Source organism: Anarhichas minor, unplaced genomic scaffold (assembly GCF_050575085.1).
Source record: "Anarhichas minor isolate MPS153535 unplaced genomic scaffold, ASM5057508v1 ptg000136l, whole genome shotgun sequence".
Taxonomy (NCBI): domain Eukaryota; kingdom Metazoa; phylum Chordata; class Actinopteri; order Perciformes; family Anarhichadidae; genus Anarhichas; species Anarhichas minor.
This window is the reverse complement of record NW_027466582.1, coordinates 16,294,947-16,313,085: the sequence shown is the minus strand read 5'-3', so window position 1 is coordinate 16,313,085 and position 18,139 is coordinate 16,294,947. Positions and strand designations below refer to the sequence as shown.

At 45.1% G+C, this 18,139-nt stretch overlaps 3 protein-coding genes across 5 annotated transcripts in view; 2 read left to right on the top strand and 1 right to left on the bottom strand.

Moving 5' to 3' along the window:
- The window catches only part of slc16a10 (solute carrier family 16 member 10), a 32,108-nt gene extending 28,133 nt beyond the window's left edge, over positions 1-3,975 (top strand). The window contains exons 5-6 of the mRNA XM_076083703.1: positions 40-268; positions 1,212-3,975. Coding sequence (XP_075939818.1) covers positions 40-268; positions 1,212-1,441 — 459 coding nt within the window. The 3' untranslated portion in view covers positions 1,442-3,975. The remainder of the gene's footprint in view (positions 1-39; positions 269-1,211) is intronic.
- A 1,480-nt stretch (positions 3,976-5,455) lies between these two features.
- Positions 5,456-12,643, top strand: slc60a2b (solute carrier family 60 member 2b). 2 transcript variants are annotated; one of them, XM_076083700.1, is made up of 4 exons: positions 5,456-6,878; positions 7,715-7,883; positions 9,732-9,848; positions 10,635-12,643. In XM_076083700.1, exons 1-4 carry the CDS (start codon positions 6,594-6,596, stop codon positions 11,945-11,947), a joined length of 1,884 nt encoding a protein of 627 aa, XP_075939815.1. In that variant the 5' UTR covers positions 5,456-6,593; the 3' UTR covers positions 11,948-12,643. The 2 variants fall into 2 exon arrangements, with proteins under 2 accessions (XP_075939815.1, XP_075939817.1); XM_076083702.1 differs by having other exon boundaries at positions 6,811-6,947.
- The window catches only part of rev3l (REV3 like, DNA directed polymerase zeta catalytic subunit), a 60,685-nt gene continuing 55,110 nt past the window's right edge, over positions 12,565-18,139 (bottom strand). For both annotated transcript variants that reach the window (XM_076083698.1, XM_076083699.1), the window contains exons 27-32: positions 17,886-18,000; positions 17,546-17,683; positions 15,929-16,119; positions 15,086-15,332; positions 14,299-14,514; positions 12,565-13,675 (exon numbers count right to left, since the gene is read on the bottom strand). In XM_076083698.1, coding sequence (XP_075939813.1) covers positions 13,535-13,675; positions 14,299-14,514; positions 15,086-15,332; positions 15,929-16,119; positions 17,546-17,683; positions 17,886-18,000 — 1,048 coding nt within the window. In that variant the 3' untranslated portion in view covers positions 12,565-13,534. The remainder of the gene's footprint in view (positions 13,676-14,298; positions 14,515-15,085; positions 15,333-15,928; positions 16,120-17,545; positions 17,684-17,885; positions 18,001-18,139) is intronic.

Below are 18,139 nucleotides of genomic sequence, written 5' to 3'. Positions count from 1 at the left end.
GACGGATGTGGATTCAACCCCTCCCCCCTGTCCCTCCAGGTGACCTCCTTCTTCGTCATCGGCCTCATGTCCATGATGATCCCTCTGTGCAACATCTTCGGCGGTCTGATTGCCGTGTGCCTGCTGATGGGACTGTTCGACGGCTGCTTCATCTCCATCATGGCCCCCATCGCCTTCGAGCTGGTCGGGGCCGACGACGTCTCCCAGGCCATCGGCTTCCTGCTGGGCCTGATGTCCGTGCCCATGACCGTGGGACCCCCCATCGCAGGTAATACAGGAGCCGTGTGTGGTGCCGTCGTACTGAATATGTTTAATTAGGCTTTCCCTGCTGTGATCAGTAGAATATTATACTTTGTTGTTACTTTTGTTGTTTATTACATCACCATTATTACACCATTGAAAAGCACTGAAAATGTTTATTTTCATGAATACTAAATCATACAACAGAAAAAGGGAAGTAGGTAGAAAGTTGTCATTTCCATTAGTCAAATGAACGCGTTATACATTTTGTCCATCTTTTAATGACTAATTTGTGTATTTGTCTTTGTAGTGAAGTCAGTCTTTCCATAATTATTGTGAATCTCATTCATATTAGATTCATATCACTCATAAAAATATATACTGCTATTTCTTTCAGAAAGTCTCACAAAAAGGAAAAATCTAATTTTATACTACTGAAGATGTGATTTTATAATAACAATAGTGGCCAATTCTGTGAACAGACCCTCAGCATCCGAGTGCAGCTCTTGGTCTCTGTCCTGAGAGAGAAGAGAATAATGTCTTACAGCTTACGTTCTCAGGTCTTCGGCACCTCCTAGTGTTTATTTGGGCACCTTGCAGTTTTGGCGCTGCTGAAGCACAAACCTCCTAATGTTTCAGAAAGCAGGTTATTGTCAGCTTTGTGAAATGCATGTAAGAAGCTTTGCATGAGAGGTAAACATAATAACAAGAGTAATAATGACTTTATTTACAGAGCACTTTTTTATAAACGATGTAGCTCAAAGTGCTTTACAAAAAAATATAAAACGCATTCAAACAAAGGCAGATAAAGGATCAAATTAAACAAAAAGCTTAGATTCTAAAATATATGTCAATAAGTGAAATTTAAAAAAATTAAATTGAATAAAAATTTGAGAATTAGTAAGAGAAATTCCATAATTGATAAGACAAATGAAATCTATCCATCCATCCATCCATGCATCTGCTCACAGGTTTCCTGAGGGACCGACTGGGTAGCTACGACGAGGCCTTCTACCTGGCCGGCATCCCCCCGATCGTCGGAGGAGCCCTGCTGTGTCTGATACCCTGGGTGGAGGCCCGGCGCAAGAGGAGGGAGAAGGAGGAGGCGCTGACCAAGGACCAGGGTGTCACCGAGAAGATGATGGAGCACGAGAAGGCTCAGGAAGCCGCTCAGAGCAGAAGTGGAGAGTCGGTCCTCTAAAGGCCCCGCTGAGCAGACTTAAAAGAGAGACACGCGGGATCAGACTGAGGCTGCTGGGTACCGACATACAGTGGGAGTAAGATTGCAATGACTGCCTTCAGTAGGAGAACGTGCCAAAGAAACATATCAGATAGAGTTGAAGTCCAGCTTAACGTGAATGTGAACCTGAAGAACTATGCATTAGATAGTTTGACTGAACTAATCTTAACAGGCAAACTTGAAGTTTTAAATGGAAATTGAGACCGTTTCAGTTTTGTTTGTGTTGCTGTGCTGACTAAGTGCAGTGTAACAGCTGCTCATGCACATCTTTAGCCAGTGTCTCTTTCGGATGGCATTCTTAAGGGAAGGGATTCTTTACAGTCAGTTTTCAACACCACCATTTTGTTTTTAGATGTAGAAATGTGGCATAAAATAAAGAACACATGTCGGGTTACACAAGACGGGAACGCAGTCATGTGTGGGAACATAACTCGACTTGGACTTTACATATTTGCTCTGCGTCAGTGCAAATCAAACTGGTCTGCTAAAGATTTCTCCTCAAACCTGCCATCTTTATTGTCGCTTAAAGCCAAATATGTTGTTACTGTCTGGGAGTATTCTGTTCATAGTATTTAAAAAAAGAAAAGGGACATTCAGAGTGCTCTGGGAGATTTGGAGGTTAGTGTTGGTCGTGAAGCTCTGGGATCGTCCGAGCCGTACAGGTGCCCGCACACTTCAAGGGAAGCCGCTCTATGATTTTACATCCTTGTCTGAAACTCTTTACGCATCATCTCACGACAAGGAGCTCCGTCCACCAGGCTGCGTTCACCTTTTTATACAATGGGATAGATTACCAACTGGGCAAGACCCCCAAATGCTCCACGGTCACCGTGTGGCGATTGACGGCACATTAGTCTGGTAGCTCTGTGTGCACCGCTGAAGCACAGTATAAACCGAAATGATTGGGCCCTTGAGGAGACACCTGCTTTATGACGTAACATCGAGGTCCCCATCTTATTATTATTATTATGAAGTAATACAAACACAATACACAGGGAGTGGGAGGAATAGAGGCCCCGGGGCCCCATAGAGGGTTCATCGGGCCCTGATTGTACTGTGATTGATTCACGCAAAGCGGCTGCTTGTAGCCGTGTGCCTGAACATACCTCGCCAGTGTTCAACCTTCATGTCTTTAAAGGAACAGTTCGTCATTTTGGGGAAATGCGCCTGTTCGCTCTCCTGCCGACGGTTAGATGAGAAAATCCCTACCACTGTCATACCTGTTCATTAGATGTATATAAAACCAGTGCGTTAGCTTAGCTTAGCATCAAGCCTGGAAACAGCTGGGAGGGCTCTGTCCAAAAGGTAACACATCTTCAACTTCCAGCTCCTCTAGAACTCACTAGTTCTATGTTTGATCTCATCAGGGGATGGAAGCGAATTTCCCAAAATGTCAAATTATCTTTTGCTTAAAATTATCTATTCAGTTAGGAACCTGAATGTAGATACACAAGAACGTCCTGACATTGTGTTTGTGTATATGTCTGTTAGTTGACTGTAGTATTGACATGGCGGTGAGACTTGTTTTCTTTTCTCTCTGTAGTTTGGTCCCATATTTATATATATATATATATTGTGTGACATACATTTACAAAGTGCTGCCTCTGGTTAAAGTGGGAAAAGCCCTCGTATGCTTCCTGGTATGTAAAGGAGAATAAAGTTAGCCCAGTAGCTGACGCAGTCCAGGTCATAAAACAACCGTTGCCATGTGACTCCTTAAAAGGACCAAAAAAAACACCAAAAACACGGTGCATCTGTAGCTCCTCGTCTCTTTATAAAAGTCTATTACACATTAATCTTTTGACTTCGTGACCATCAGTCAGTAAAGTCCAGTTAATCGTTCACTCTGTGTCCGGGTCGTTGGCCTCGGATAGAGAGCTGCTTGTTTCATGTTTTCATATTGTATTTATTTTTTTGTGGAGAATGTCGTGCTGCATAAGACGGGCATTTGCATCGAGCCTTAAATTTGATTTACCTGAAGACCAAAAACATTGTACAGAAATGACAATGGCTGAACGTGTGTTGGTCCTGTTTGCTTGCCGTACGGCTCCCTAAAGCCACAGGTTGTCTGTCAGGAAGTCTCCGATCCGTCCGTCACTCTTCACACTGCGTGATGCTTTAGGAGAACTGGGGGACTGGATTTCTGTGTTTTTTCTGTGTCCCCCCCCCCCCCCCTCCTCCTCTGCAGGCCTGTGACACTCTATACCTCTGATGTTGTACTCGTGTAGAGCTCTGTACTCGTCCCTGTTCCTCCATCAGAGGCAGTCCAACAGAGCAGCGTTCACGTTTGACTTGAAAAACAAAATAAATGCTAAAATAAACTCGCAAAGTCTTTAAAAAGAATGTATCTAGCTGTCCAAAAACGTTGCTCTTTAATGAAGCGCTTGCTGCTCGGAACCAGAAATGCCTTTTTTAACAATAAGCATGTATTACTATTCTCTCCGCTAAGTATATCTTTTATATATCATAATTAAATAACATCTGTTGCCAAACAATTTTTCTTTTCTTTTTTTTTTATGACATGCATGACTGTTGAGTTTGTTCTTAGCATTTTATTGTGCATTTGTTGTTATCATTATTTTGCCTCTCATATCTAATCCAACCATTTAGTTTTTACTTCTGTAATGCTTTGCTGCAAGAAATGCATATTTTATCCTCTCATCCCATTTCAGCATCATTTTGTCCTAATTTCTGATTTTTATTTTATATGCTTATCTCTCATGAGTTATACCCAAACTGTTTTCTACTAAAATATTACTCTTTCCTATCTGCTGCAGGATGTGCGGTGAGCTACGATATATGCAATGTAATATTATGTAAATGCAATCAGCATTTTCAAGGCAGTAAAAAAAAAAAAAAAAAAGATGTTTGCATTTTCCGTGACTTTCTCTTAATTTGTCTCTCCACGTCTGGCTGGTAGCCACAGTATGTCACCACAGTGAGCTCACACACTAACGATCAACGTTGAATCAACTTCTGTCACTATGCATGCAAACAGCAGAATGTGGGGCTAAGTGCAAGTGCAGTAAACGTAAACATGATTCAAGGTTCGTTTATTGTCATTCTACAACACAGGTTTGCACAATAAAATGCAGGTTGTCCCTACACAAGACAAACGACTCTTTTAACAGATTTTAAACGACTTTAAACATGTGAAACTCTTCCTCAGAACCTCTCACCAATGAAAGAAGTGAGGAAGAACTGTTCTTTATTAGTAATGAATGCCTACATGTGGATACCTAAGGGGGCTGATAAAACAATAGGTTTGATTGTTTGCTCATTATTTTACAGGATACATTACTATAAGAGCAAAATGTAAGTGGTAAGTGTATCCGTCTCAAACAAACAACTGATACAGTAAGGGGCTGTTTGTATTGCCCAATCCATCCAATGCTCATGTTGGTAGCAAAACCAGGTCTTAACAGCATCAATCTAAACGGATGGGACACAACGGTGCCAATTTTCATTGGCACCTTAAATAAAAATCAACTGGCCAGATTCGTTTTGTCCACAAAGTGACAGAAATATGAACATTTATTTCTTAAATGTACGCATACACTGCACTAATGCATCACTAACAATAATTCAATGAATAATGTAGCACTAACGGGTCAGTCTCTATGGTGAGTAAAATCATAGTAGCACTTATAAAGGAGCATTTTTTACTTTATTTGCAAGCATGTAATTGTCCACCTTGGCTCATAAGTACGCCTGCTTGATATTTAAACATACCAAAATATCAAAAGTACTTTTTGTTTTGTTTAGCCCTCAAAAGTTATATTTCTATTTAAAATGAGGATAGAGATAGTTCCAATATATTTAAAATGAGGTATGAACACTGGTGGCCCAACTTCCCCCTCCTAACCTCAGGCTTTAGGCCACTTCTGCGCTCCATCGTTCTGTAACACTAGAGGCCGCCATGTCCCCTCGCTGCTAACGTGGTGGCGACTACAAAGCCCTAAACAACCTGGCCCCTCCCTACCTTGCAGACCTCCACGCCCCAACCCGTTGCCTCAGGTCCGCCGGTGCAAACACTCTGAAGACCATCAGGACCAAGCGCCGGACCTGGGGTGACAGGGCCTTCTCAGCCGCTGCACCTCCCCATCCACATCCGTGAGGCTCCCTCCCTATCAACATTCAAACTCGCCTTCACCTGCTAACCCCTGCACCCTACCTTCCATTACATGACCCATTCAGCACAGCTTCTCCAGTTATTCTTTTTTTTTTTACAAAAATGTTGTGTTTGTTTTGTTTGCGCCTCTGTCTTTCTTTTTTCTTTTTCTTTTTGTTTGTTTGTTCTGTTTGTCTCTGCCCTGTAAAGCGTATTTGGGTATTTTGAAAAGCGCTATATAAAATTGATGTATTATTATTATTATTACCTCCTGAAGCACTGAACCATTTTTGTAACGCGTCAGCTGAGTCAGAGAGGAAAAACGAGCAGCGGGGTCTCACTCTACTCTGACTTCTGAGTACAAAGAACGTCAACGACAATCTGAGTCAGTGTTGTTCCGTTAAAAGTGTAGCAAATTCATTCAAATTACCAACAACTTTAAAATACTGATATTTACTGAGCTGGAATGAATTGGGTTGTGAGTGAGTTTACAAATGCAAATGAGACATGGAAAATGTGAACACTGTTGTTAAATCCACCCTGCGGTCGAGGATAAAACAAGGCAGTCCAACAAACAAAAATAAAGTAATGACCGCTGTAGTTTATGTATAACTGATTCATGATCTAAACAAATGTGTAAGTGGTTCTGCCGACGAGTTAAACAGGATATTATCCCATGTTCTTCGCGTGTCGCTTATGTGGATCAAGTGAGACTCTGTGTCATTAGACGATCTTTGCGAGCCTCCAGCAGCTATACGTTGGCTGTTGCCATATGGAGGATCCCGTACGCTGGTACCTGGACCGCTTTCATCCCAAGAACCAGCGGGGTTTTAACAAGACTGACTGCATTTGAACGACTTAGCACCGATAGACCTACGAACAGGAAGCGCGGAAGGAGCCGAAGCACCGCTTATCGGGCGGTTATCGCTGTTCACCAGCCCGCTAACAGCGTTCAGACAGCGCAACATCAGCGTCAGCAGTCGTAGTAACAAACTGACAGGTATGTCTTCGTCCGCCGCGCGCGACACTGTTGTCAAAAAGAAGCAGGTTCGTTTCGCCAGCATGGAGGACGACGATGACGATAACGACGACCAGGAGGAGGACACCCTGTTTGACAAGAGGAAGGACACCGCGAGGGGGCTGAAGAGCGTGCTGAAGGCGGTCAAGAGGTCCACGAAGCCGAGATGCGACGACCGGGTGGACGTGGTCGGCGGAGGAAGGGGCGGACATGGAGCATGCGCTCGCTGGATGGTCACCCTCGCGCTCTGTGCATCTTTCCTGGGCTTGGTACATTTAGCAGCGAATGCTATAACCTGTTAGCTTCTTTTAAGGAAAATGTTCCATGAAAATGTATCCGTGAGTTTCCTCAGGCCTTCTACTCGTTTAACGCCACCACAATGTGTTTAGATATGAATACTACTCATGACAAACACATGTTAAGCTAACATGACAACGATGTTAGCTTAGTCAGGGTTAGGTTACCTCGCGCTCTTATTCTAGATGCAATCAGGTAGCATTGCAAACACCTGTTCAAGGAATCAGTTTATAACCTGTGTTACCTGTGTAAGTAGTTACAGTCACACACTCTTTAACCACTGTCTGCAAACCCTCGGTTGTGTGCTGCCTGTTTTATACCACAGTTTCAAGTTTCAAGTTATTTTTAATTCTGGCCCCTACTGCATCACGTGCAGCGTTCTGGCCCCATGTGGATCACCTGCATCCACTTTGAAAAATAAGACACATGAATGCAAAAGCTGGCCAGAGATACAGTCTGAATGAACCTGCTATCGGTCAACAATAAGCTGTTGCAATGTGCAGGAAGTCGTATATCCAGTCTGCTGCAGGAACCTGGACAGACTGGATTTACATAGTTGCAAAACTTGCTCTTCAACCATCTGCTAAGATTAACCATCAGTGCACACCCGAGTGACTGCTTTACTCTTCTGGGCCAATTATTGCTCCATTTACACAGTCTAAAGTAAAAATACACATAGGCTTCACTTGTGTTCAGCTTATATATATATATATTATTATATTATTATTCTCATTTTATTTCAGTTTTCACGTGCAGTAAATGTGCTCTCTCTTTGTAACTCCTGCTGCTCTCTCTTGTTGTTCTCTAGGGGATGAGTATCTCTGTTCTTGGCCCCACATTCGAGGACCTGGCTCTGAATGTGAAGAAGAACATCAGCAATATTTCCTACATCTTCGTCGGCCGCTCCGCGGGCTACATCGGCGGTTCCCTCTTCGGGGGGATTCTCTTCGACTGCTTGAACCCCCACCTCCTGCTGGGTAACCCTTCATCCACACGTAGATGTTGGAGCTGCACATGGTGCTGGTGTAATTTATGATAGCGACGGTGGGGATGTGTCCCGACCACTTTTCTGAAAACCTAAAATTGTCCCCACCGCTTATGTGTTTAAATCAAATATAATTTCCATCGGCTCTCAAAACTCCTTCATGTTTCCAGTGGATGAGAAATTCAATCGAGAGTTTACATTACATTACAGTCATTTAGCAGACGCTTTTATCCAAAGCGACTTACAATAAGTGTATTCAACATAGGTATTCAAGAGAACTACTAGTCACCAGAAGTCATAAGTGCATCTCCTTTTTTACACAAGCATCTAAGACCATAAACCAGAGCATAAACCAGTGCAAAAACAAACGAATACAATAAGTGCAACAAACTAATATGAATACAATAAGTGCTGAGTGGAAGGCTCAGGGTAGTACTTCTTGAAGAGGTGAGTTTTCAGACTGATGAAAGATGGGCAGCGACTCTGCTGTCCTGAGGTCAGCGGGGAGTTCATTCCACCACTGTGGGGCCAGGACAGAAAACAGCCGCGACCGGGTCGATCGGCCGCAGGGACCTCTGAGCGACGGGGCAACCAGACCAGTCGCCCCGAGGCAGCATCGCCCCGACATGCAGCGATGTGATTGCTGTAGTGCTTTTTGGATGAGTCAGAAAAGGCGCATATCGCTCAGTCAGAGGTGTCCTGGCTACGTGTTTTCTGTTTTCTGGCATTTTTATGACTTACTTAATATACTATGACAGTTCTTTCTGACATTTCTATGGCTTCTTCATGGCTTTTTTCCGACATATGACTTTTTAATGTTTTTTTTCAACAAACTATTCTGTGACTTTTTTTCAATATATTATACTCTGACTTTTTTTCGACATACTATATCTGTTTTTTATTATTTTTCTGACTTTTTTTCCTGTTTTTTTGTATACTGTATTGTGACATTTTTTCGACTTTTTTATCACTGTTTTCGACTATGACTTTTAGGATTTTTCATGATAATCTTAAATGACTTAACAGTTTTTAAAATATACTATCCTGTGACTCTTTTATGATATACTATATGACTTTTTATGGTATGCTATACTATGACTTATATTTTATTACTGCATTAAGACTTTTTATGTTAACTATGCTGTGACGACTATGCCATTTTAGTCACTTAATATGGAATAACATAGTATGGCATTTTATGACAGACTACATTTCAATCAGGAGAAACTTCATTAGAATTGAATAATATTTATTACACATGCATAAAATATGAATAGTGCAATGTCTTTGGCGATTGGACTCCATCCTGAAGTAGGATAATAGAGGGGTAGTGATGCTGAGGTCAGATAAGTCCAGACACTGGTGGTGGTGGGGATGATGAAGATGAGGAGGAGGAGCTTGACTGTGATGCTGACTCGAGGTGACTGGAGTGGAGGAGGGTCACATTCGATTTGAGCTGAAATGACAACTGACAATAATGGAGAGGACACTTTTTAAAATTTGACAGCAACGATGTGATCGGCTTTAAGGAAACTGTGCAACATCTGGTTGGTTAACTTATAGTGACGCCCACAATCAGCTGATGAAGTAATCAGAGAGCGAGAGAGAGAGAGAGAGTCTGACTGACTGACTGACCTTCCGCTTAAGCTTCATTATGACTTTTTATGGAATACTATAATATGACATTTAAAATTACATTTTAATCGCATACTATACATTGATATTTTTATGACATTTGAATGGCCTGTTTTGCACTCGGCTATGAAATCTTCAGATATATGGAAAGGGTCTTACGTCACATTTTAAACACATATTCTACTCTTGTTATCTTGCCTTCCAGGTTTCTCTATGCTGGTCACATCCGTTGGAATGTGTGCTATCCCCTTCTGTAAGCAAGCTCTGCTCCTCACTGGGCTCATGTCCAGCATTGGGATGTCGATGGGTATTCTGGATACAGGTAAGACAACACTTAAATACACGAGCTAATGGTACGAGTCTTGCTTTCCTGGAGGGAAACCTTTTAGCTAGTAGTTAGTATTAGAACACTTAATGAAGAATTATATATGGAGGCTAAGATCCTACACACACACACACACACACACACTGGTCATCCAGATGCTGTCTGTTTTGATGTTTGAGCCTTATGTACTTTCTGATGAGAACTATGAAAATGACTACCTCCAGCTACTTTTAGCTCTGTTTTTGGTCTCCACCGACTCCTGAAAGAAATGGATCTCTGTAGCTGCTCAATGCACCTGCTGGGGCTGTTAGTGCTCGCTGTAATTGATGCCAGCCTAAAGTAAGCCCCAAACAACCCACTACCAGCTAGCCGTCTTTCTTTCACTCTGTATTTGACTGATAAAGGGCTGTAACTCGTGTTTCTGTAACACACAACACATTGTGTTATCTTTCCAGATGAGTTGTTACTTTGAGAGCATCAGTTATTTATTCATACACGCACATTGTTAAAAACCTAATCTCTGATACCCGCTGAGCTCTGTATTTTCATACTTTAGTGAAAACCTTCATGACCTGAAATCATTTTCAGGTCATGGTAACACTGTGCAAAAACATCAGTGTTTTTGCACAGTGTGCGTCCATGAAAAGTCAACCTTTCAAAGAGAAGGAAAGCATTACAGGATTATGAGATGTTACGTCACTGCAGGACATCATGCAGAGGCTCCAACGGTGCCACCGCCATATTGTTAATGAAGTGTCAATGTTTTTCTCCTCTCTCCGTCAGGTGGTAATGTCCTCATACTGAACACATGGGGTGACCAGGCGGGTCCTCACATGCAGGCTCTGCACTTCAGCTTCGCAGCCGGGGCCTTCGTGTCTCCGATCATAGCCAAGCTGCTGTTTGGGCCCGATGGCGACGGCAGCACAGGAATCTCACCGACCAACTCTACGCCTCCCGTCACCACAGAGCAAGTCCCCGACGCTCACGCGATCACCCACTACGTCCACAGCACCCTCAAGTCCATGTGGGCCTACGTTGTGATCGGCTCCTACATCTTTCTCATCTCCTTGCTCTTCTTCATCCTCTACTGTCGCTGCGGCGCGTCACGCGACAAAGCCAAGGCCTCGTCAGGAAAGCCCCTGGTGGCCAAACGTCACATTGCCCTTATCGCCCTGCTCTGCTGCTTCTTCTTCTTCTACGTAGGCGCTGAGGTGGCGTACGGCTCGTTCATCTTCACCTTCGCCAAGGACTACGCCCACATGCCTCAGTCCCAGGCAGCCGGGCTGAATTCGTTGTTCTGGGCGACGTTCGCCGCCTGCAGGGGGTTGGCCATCTTCTTTGCGGCCTGCATGCACCCGGCCACCATGATCCTGCTCAGCCTGGTGGGCTCCACTGTGTCCTCCCTGCTTCTCTGCCTCTTCAGCAAGGAGAAGGTGGCCCTGTGGGTTTGCACCGGTCTGTACGGCGCCTCCATGGCCACCATCTTCCCCAGCGGCATCTCCTGGGTGGAGCAGTACACCACGGTGACGGGCCGCACGGCAGCCGCCTTCGTGGTGGGGGCGGCGCTGGGTGAGATGGTGCTTCCCGCTCTTGTGGGCTTCCTGCTGGGGAAGTTCCACGACCAGCCCCTGCTCATGTACCTGTCGCTCATCACCTCCACCTTCACCTCCATCCTCTTCCCGGTCATGTACAAGCTGGCCTCGGCCCCCGGCAGCCAGAGCAGGAAGCCCCGCGTCAGGGGCCGGCCCGACGCAGACGACAGCGAATACCGCCAGGCGCTGCTGGACTCGGGGGCCAACGAGGAGGAAGAGGAGGAGCAAGAGAAGGAGGAGCAGGACCAAGACAATGAGGCCGATCAGTGGAACGACGCAGACTTTGAGGTCATTGAAATGGATGACACAGCAAGTCTCATCAGTTCACCCAGCAAGGCTTCCTCTCCTCCTCCTGGCTCTGGTCTCACAGGGAGCCCTGCTGCCTCCAACACCCAGGCGACGGAGCCCGCAGGTGGAGCCTCTTACTCGGCCACCATCTCCCCGGTTAGAGACTCCCCCAGACGTAAACTACTGCTCTCTCTGGACCGAGAGAAGAGAGACTGACACCTCCTCCTGTGGCTCCTACATGCTGTTCATCTCTCACTAAAAACAAGAGTCTCCATGTTTGCGCCCATTCGTTGTCCAGAACCTGAAAATTCCAACATTTATGAACAGTTGATTTACTGTGTACTGAATGAAGCACTGACCACTGACCGAAACCTGTGCAGCATCCGTGAAAGTTTGGGTCATCAGCATCGTTTGAATCATGATGATGAAGGCTCAGGCTTTAAACTGCACTTCTATGCTACGGATTGTTGGAAATAAAATACGTCATTGATTCCCCACAGGATTCTGTGTTGGCCCGCTTCCCTCCACAGTGAAGTCAGTAAGCTCGTGAACGGGTCCCAGGGCTGCTAGACTTCAGTGCCTTGCTGGAGGACACATGAGATGAACCGGGGACCGTCGCACTCATCTTCCACCCTGCTGCCAAAAACACGTTCTGAAAATGTAAACTCATTTTGCAGTGAGCAGGACATGAGCGTGATGATAGTTGTAAGATTTAAATTAGTTTTGGTTGCACTTTTGTAAAGAAGAGTTTTGTTTGTGTCATGTTGTGCGATGTGTCGTCTCTGTGATTCAATAGAAGTTATTTTTTAATTGAATCATTGACAGAATGCATCTTAATACATTTACTTTTTATTATATCAATCTCAAACCTCCACCCACAGCAATGTTCATTAAAAACAAACAAAAAAAACACCTCCTTCATCATCATTATTATTTTTACATTTATACAAATACACAGATCCTGTGTACGGCTGTATGGAGCATTGAGGATTGGATCTTGATGTGATTTGATGACAGATTTCTTCTTTTTTTTGCTCAGAAAATTGGAATTGTACACAAATCCATATATGCACAGGGAAACGATAGACTCTTCATGACATAAATTATCAAAACACAGTATTGCAACAGTCCCAGATTTTTTGGAAAGACTGAAATTGTTTCCAGTTCCCACACTCAGAAGATAGAGTATGAAGTGTCAAATCTGCCAAAAGGATATCAGTACAATCAAGATGAAAAGAAAGATGGAAAATGGCATCCTCAAACAGAATGCATAAAAACAGATTTGATTGCATTCATGGCCGGAGCTTTAGTATCTTTTTTGTTGATGCTAATGCACAGTGAGATTAAAGATGGAGCTATACAGGAACTATTTACAAAAAAGACTGCAGTCTATATAAAAATGAAGAAAAGTCAGTTAGTGGTGTGAATGTAGTTTTGTCTTTAGAGTTGTAAGGAGCTCCTTTAAAAAAATAAAACAATGAGTTCAAACTGCTACAGCTCATACAGGACTCAACTCATCCTCCTCGACTGGACTGCACTCATAGCAGCTAATGGAGATGGCAGCAAACAAGCATGAAGACGGGGGGGTCAAACCAGACAGTCTGCACACGCAGAAAAATACCATAACGGATAACAGTTACAAGACAGAATGAAAACCCTGACAGGGTTCAATCAAAGCACCATTTAAACTATTACAACTGAGTGGACAATCAAACACAGAGAGGGGGGGACGGGGGACGGGACAGATTTTAGCACCATATCAGAGGGAGGGGGGGGGGGGGGCTCCGGGGGTTCAGGAGCCAATCAGAACTGCTCCAGCAGCTGTCGGAGGTAGGGGGCCTTGGAGAGCTGTCTGTTGACCCGGGACAGCTTGTAGAGGACGGGACAGTCCAGAGACACACAGGGCACCTGTCGCTCTGCACAGCCGCTACAGTTCCTACAGATCTGGACACACACACACACACACACGCTGGGTGAACACAGAAATATTGCACTCTTGAGGCGAGGCTACAATTTCCATTTTTATTATTTTACACGGGCGAAAAGCTGAGTCTGCAAGATCTGAAAGGTATTTGATTATCATTCCAGCTAGGAGCCAGATCACAGTTGGCATGGTGCTTCATCTCTATCAATATGACCCAGGGAGACAGGGTCAAAGGCCGGCGTGAACGGGGGTTAAACTGGGCCGACACTCACGCTCTTCTATGTCGGCGTAGCCAGGGCTGTTTTGAGGATAACTGCGAATATCATTTTAAATGCTGTGACGCTCGACAGAGAAAAAGTAATGTGTGATAATGTGCGATAGTCTTTAAAACAGAACAGACTGTTAAAGTGAAAGCAGGTCGCTAAACCAACTGCAGCGTGAGTAGCACGCCACCTACACGTCCAGGTGGCAAAAAACGAATCTTTTAGTATTTCATCCAAAAGAGAAGGAAGGGCACGAAGTCGACCTGCAGCAGGCTGTGATTTAAAACATGAAATGCATTTGTCTTTATCATGACTGTAGGTGCCGTTTTATAAAATTAAAGTTGAGAGCTGGAACCCATAATCTATTATTCTCCTCTCACCTTCAGCAGCTGGTCTTGCTGACTCTCCCACAGCCTCATGTCCTGGTAGAGCGTAACCGTGACTCTCTGGGGCTCGGAGCGGCACCGCGAGCACACGCCCAGCTGGGTCAGCTCGTCACACACGGGGCAGTGCAGCGTGGTGAAGTACTGGGAGATGGTTCCCTTCCTCCCGACCTCCTCTCCACCCACGGCCAAGGAGCAGGACGCCTTCTGGATCTGTGTGCAGAGGGGGGGGAGTCTTAATGTGACGGAGTCTGAGTGCATTTTATCGTCCAACAACATGGTCAGAATTTGCTAGAGGAAGAAGACAACCACAGCCTTCTGACTGGATCAGATTGTAAAACTGTTGACCAATGGTCACACACAATGTGAGGTCTGCCATTGTTTTGATGAGCTCTGCTCTCAGCTCCACCAGCAGAGGGCGTGTGTGCTCCGTCAGAGTGGAACCGGACTTCAGTATCGACACAAAGACGGAGGCAGGTTCGATGAGTCTCACTCGATCCTCAGCAGGAAGCACAAATGAGATTTTCTCCTCATCCTTTGTTCTCTCTCCACCAAACAGACTGAATGAAAAGACCTTGTGAGTCACTGAACATAAAACCCATTCCCCAAACTCTAACCCATTCTGGTTTATCTGTGTGTCTTTACTCCAGCTTTCTTCTTTGACACTATAGTTTCCTGTGGCGTTGTTTAGTAAGTTAATCATCATTTGCATCGCTTCTAAAAAAAAAAAGAAATCCTAACGGCCGCTCAATTTCCTGAAAATACAAATTGTTCTCCGTCTCACCCTGGGGAGCTCCTGGTACCAGCCGAACACGTCCACCCCGATCAGCTGGAACATGCGGCCCAGCGGCGCCAGGATCTGCTTGGTGATGTAGTACGTGGCGTTGAGGCGGAGGCCGGGGTCCTGCAGGACCTCCATGGGCCGACGCACCAGCTGGATGAGGGGCACGCCGGGCATCCCGTACACGATCACGTAGGGCACCCGCTCGCCCACGCGGGGCTCCAGCCGACGGTCGTACGCCATCATGCGCCTGAGACGGAAACGCAACACAACTTGACAATGTGCATCAGAACTGTGTGTTTGTTAAATATTCTAAATAATCTATTAAATAATGTAATAGATTCAATTCATGATTAACATCAGGAATCAACCCAGCGGATAAAACACACCAGATAAACTATTCTGCTGCTAATGAATGAGGCTCAATATTTTCCTCTTATCCGAGCCTCTGAAATCAGATTTTTTTTTTTCTCCCCACCCATTAAGAGATGTGTTGCCTAGCAACAGACTCAGGTACTGTACATGCCGGCTAGTGCAGCCAGACAATGAGCACTGTGGGGAAGCAGTAATTGGATTCACACACACCGACTACTGTAACTGTAGTTGACAGCAAGCTTTTTCTGATCTCTGCACACACACACACACACACACACACACACACACACACACACACACACACACACACACACACACACACACACACACACACACACACACACACACACACACACACACACACACACACACACAGTAGTGAAACAACAGACTGTGTTTTAGTGTTGCTTTTCTGTAAATGGCCACTGACAATGTGCCGTCACACACACACAAACACACACACACACACACCTGGTGAGCTCCAGGGCGGGCACGCAGGCTCCGGGCCGGTACGTGCCGCTGCCCCGGTACTCCTTGGCGAAGGTCAGGTCCTGCATGCTGGCCCGGCCGTCCAGAACCTTCATGCACTGATGCTGCACAAACTGCTTCACCTGGCTGATGTCCCGAGTCTCAAACAGCAGCTTGATGGAACGCTCCAGAATCTGGAGGACATGATGGGTGAGAGGAGCGGAAACATGAGATGAATGAACAAAAGAAAAAAAGTGGTTGTATGAAGCTGGATTCATACGGAATATTCGTGTATATATATTAGGGGTGTAACAATACGCGTATTCGTATTGAACCGTTCGGTACGAGGCTCACGGTTCGGTACGCATGACGAACCGAACAATACGTTTTAATAATACTAGTGCATTTGGAAAATGCAGAAGCTTAAATTGTGGGAAATATTATGTTTTCGGGGGAGCCACTGTTCTCAAACTGGCAACCCACATGACGTAACGGACAGCGTGCTCTCTGACACGCCCACCACCAAAGAAAAACATTCTACTCCAGTCGGGCACTTTTGCGCTGTGAGACACGCTACACGAAGCTAGCTCGGTGCAATATGGCTATAGACCAGAAATAGAAGATCCTCCAACGACCTGCAGGTCTGGTGTTTGGAGCCACGTTGGTTTCTCTGTGAACTATGAGGGCGATGGCGAGAGAGTGGTGGATAAAAAAACAACACTATGTTGCATTTGCTAAACTCCCCGAAGCATTTAAGCAGCTGTTCACTACCGAGTCGAACAGGGCTGAAGCATCACCACGGCGATTGGTACATTTATAGCCGCGGACATGAGACCGGACTCTGTAGTGGTAAACGCAGCTTCATGAACCTGCAGAATGTTATTGAGCCCCGTTACACAATTCCTTCACGAGCCCATTTCAGCCAAACCGTAATTCCCGCTTTGTACAAGAAAACAAAAGCACGAGTGGAGAATCAAATGTCCGAGGCACCCGCTGCTGCTCTGACAGCGGGTCCCTGGACATCGAGGGCTACACACAGCTACCTGACTGTAACGCACATCACCTGACCACTGAATGGGAGATGAAGAGCCACGTTCACTCAGGTATAGTTCCATCATTGTTCATACTAAAATGATGATGGAGAAGATGTAAGTAACAATACTACATAACATTTTTTAAGGAGCAGTTTTTGTTTTTTATGCTTATGTGTTGCTAAGAAGACACCCCAGAAGATGAGTCACTCAGGTATAGTTCCATCATTGTTCAAAGTCAAAGAATAACTTTATGATGTTAGTTTTAATGAATAAATTTATTTTAAAATCAAGTACGTTTCTCTGGCATTTATAGTTTTCTACTGTATTGTAAACGTACCGAACCGTGGCTCCACTGTATCGTACCGAACCGAACCGTGAATTTTGTGAACCGTTACACCCCTAATATATATATATAATAAATATATATATAGTGATCTGCTGTTTCGTTCTTGTGACATTTATCCAGCCATGCTCCTGAGCCGGGGCCCTTTTTTGCCTGATTGACACGCGTGAAGGTGGAAGTGGAAACTGTCTGTGATTGGTGAGGAGCGGAGGAGGGAGGAGGCGAGGATCGTTTGCCTGTTACCTTGGAAACAGCGGGGCAGCCATCACGGCGCACCGTCTCGATCCCTTTGGCGTCGAACACGGGCTCCTTTTGGTCCAGGCTCTCGTACATGTAGCCCACATAGCGCTTCTTTGTCTGCAACACGCAGGGCAGGTACACCTGGGAACACACACACACACACACACACACACACACACACATCAATAAAAAAAATCTAAAATGTGTCTGTCTGTGCCGATTGAGAGAGAGAATTGGCACAGACTGACACAAATGAAAATGCACAAACATTACAGTGAGGCTGCTGTGTGTGTGTGTGTGTGTGTGTGTGTGTGTGTGTGTGTGTGTGTTGGCAAAGCGCTACCTTCTCAAACTTGAGCTTGATCGGCTTGGGGTTGGTTGCGGTCACGGCCTCGGCGATCTCGTTGCCGATCTTGAAGGCCTGCTCTTTGGTGGCTCCCTTCAGCAAAACAAACATGCTGCCAGACACACAGAGACACAAGCCGGGCATCAATACTGCGGCTCCACCTACGCAGCGCCGCCATCACTACAGTCGCTCCCCGTCACTGTCACTCAACAAAGCGTCATCAACTTCTTGTTCAGGGTCTGTGTTTATCA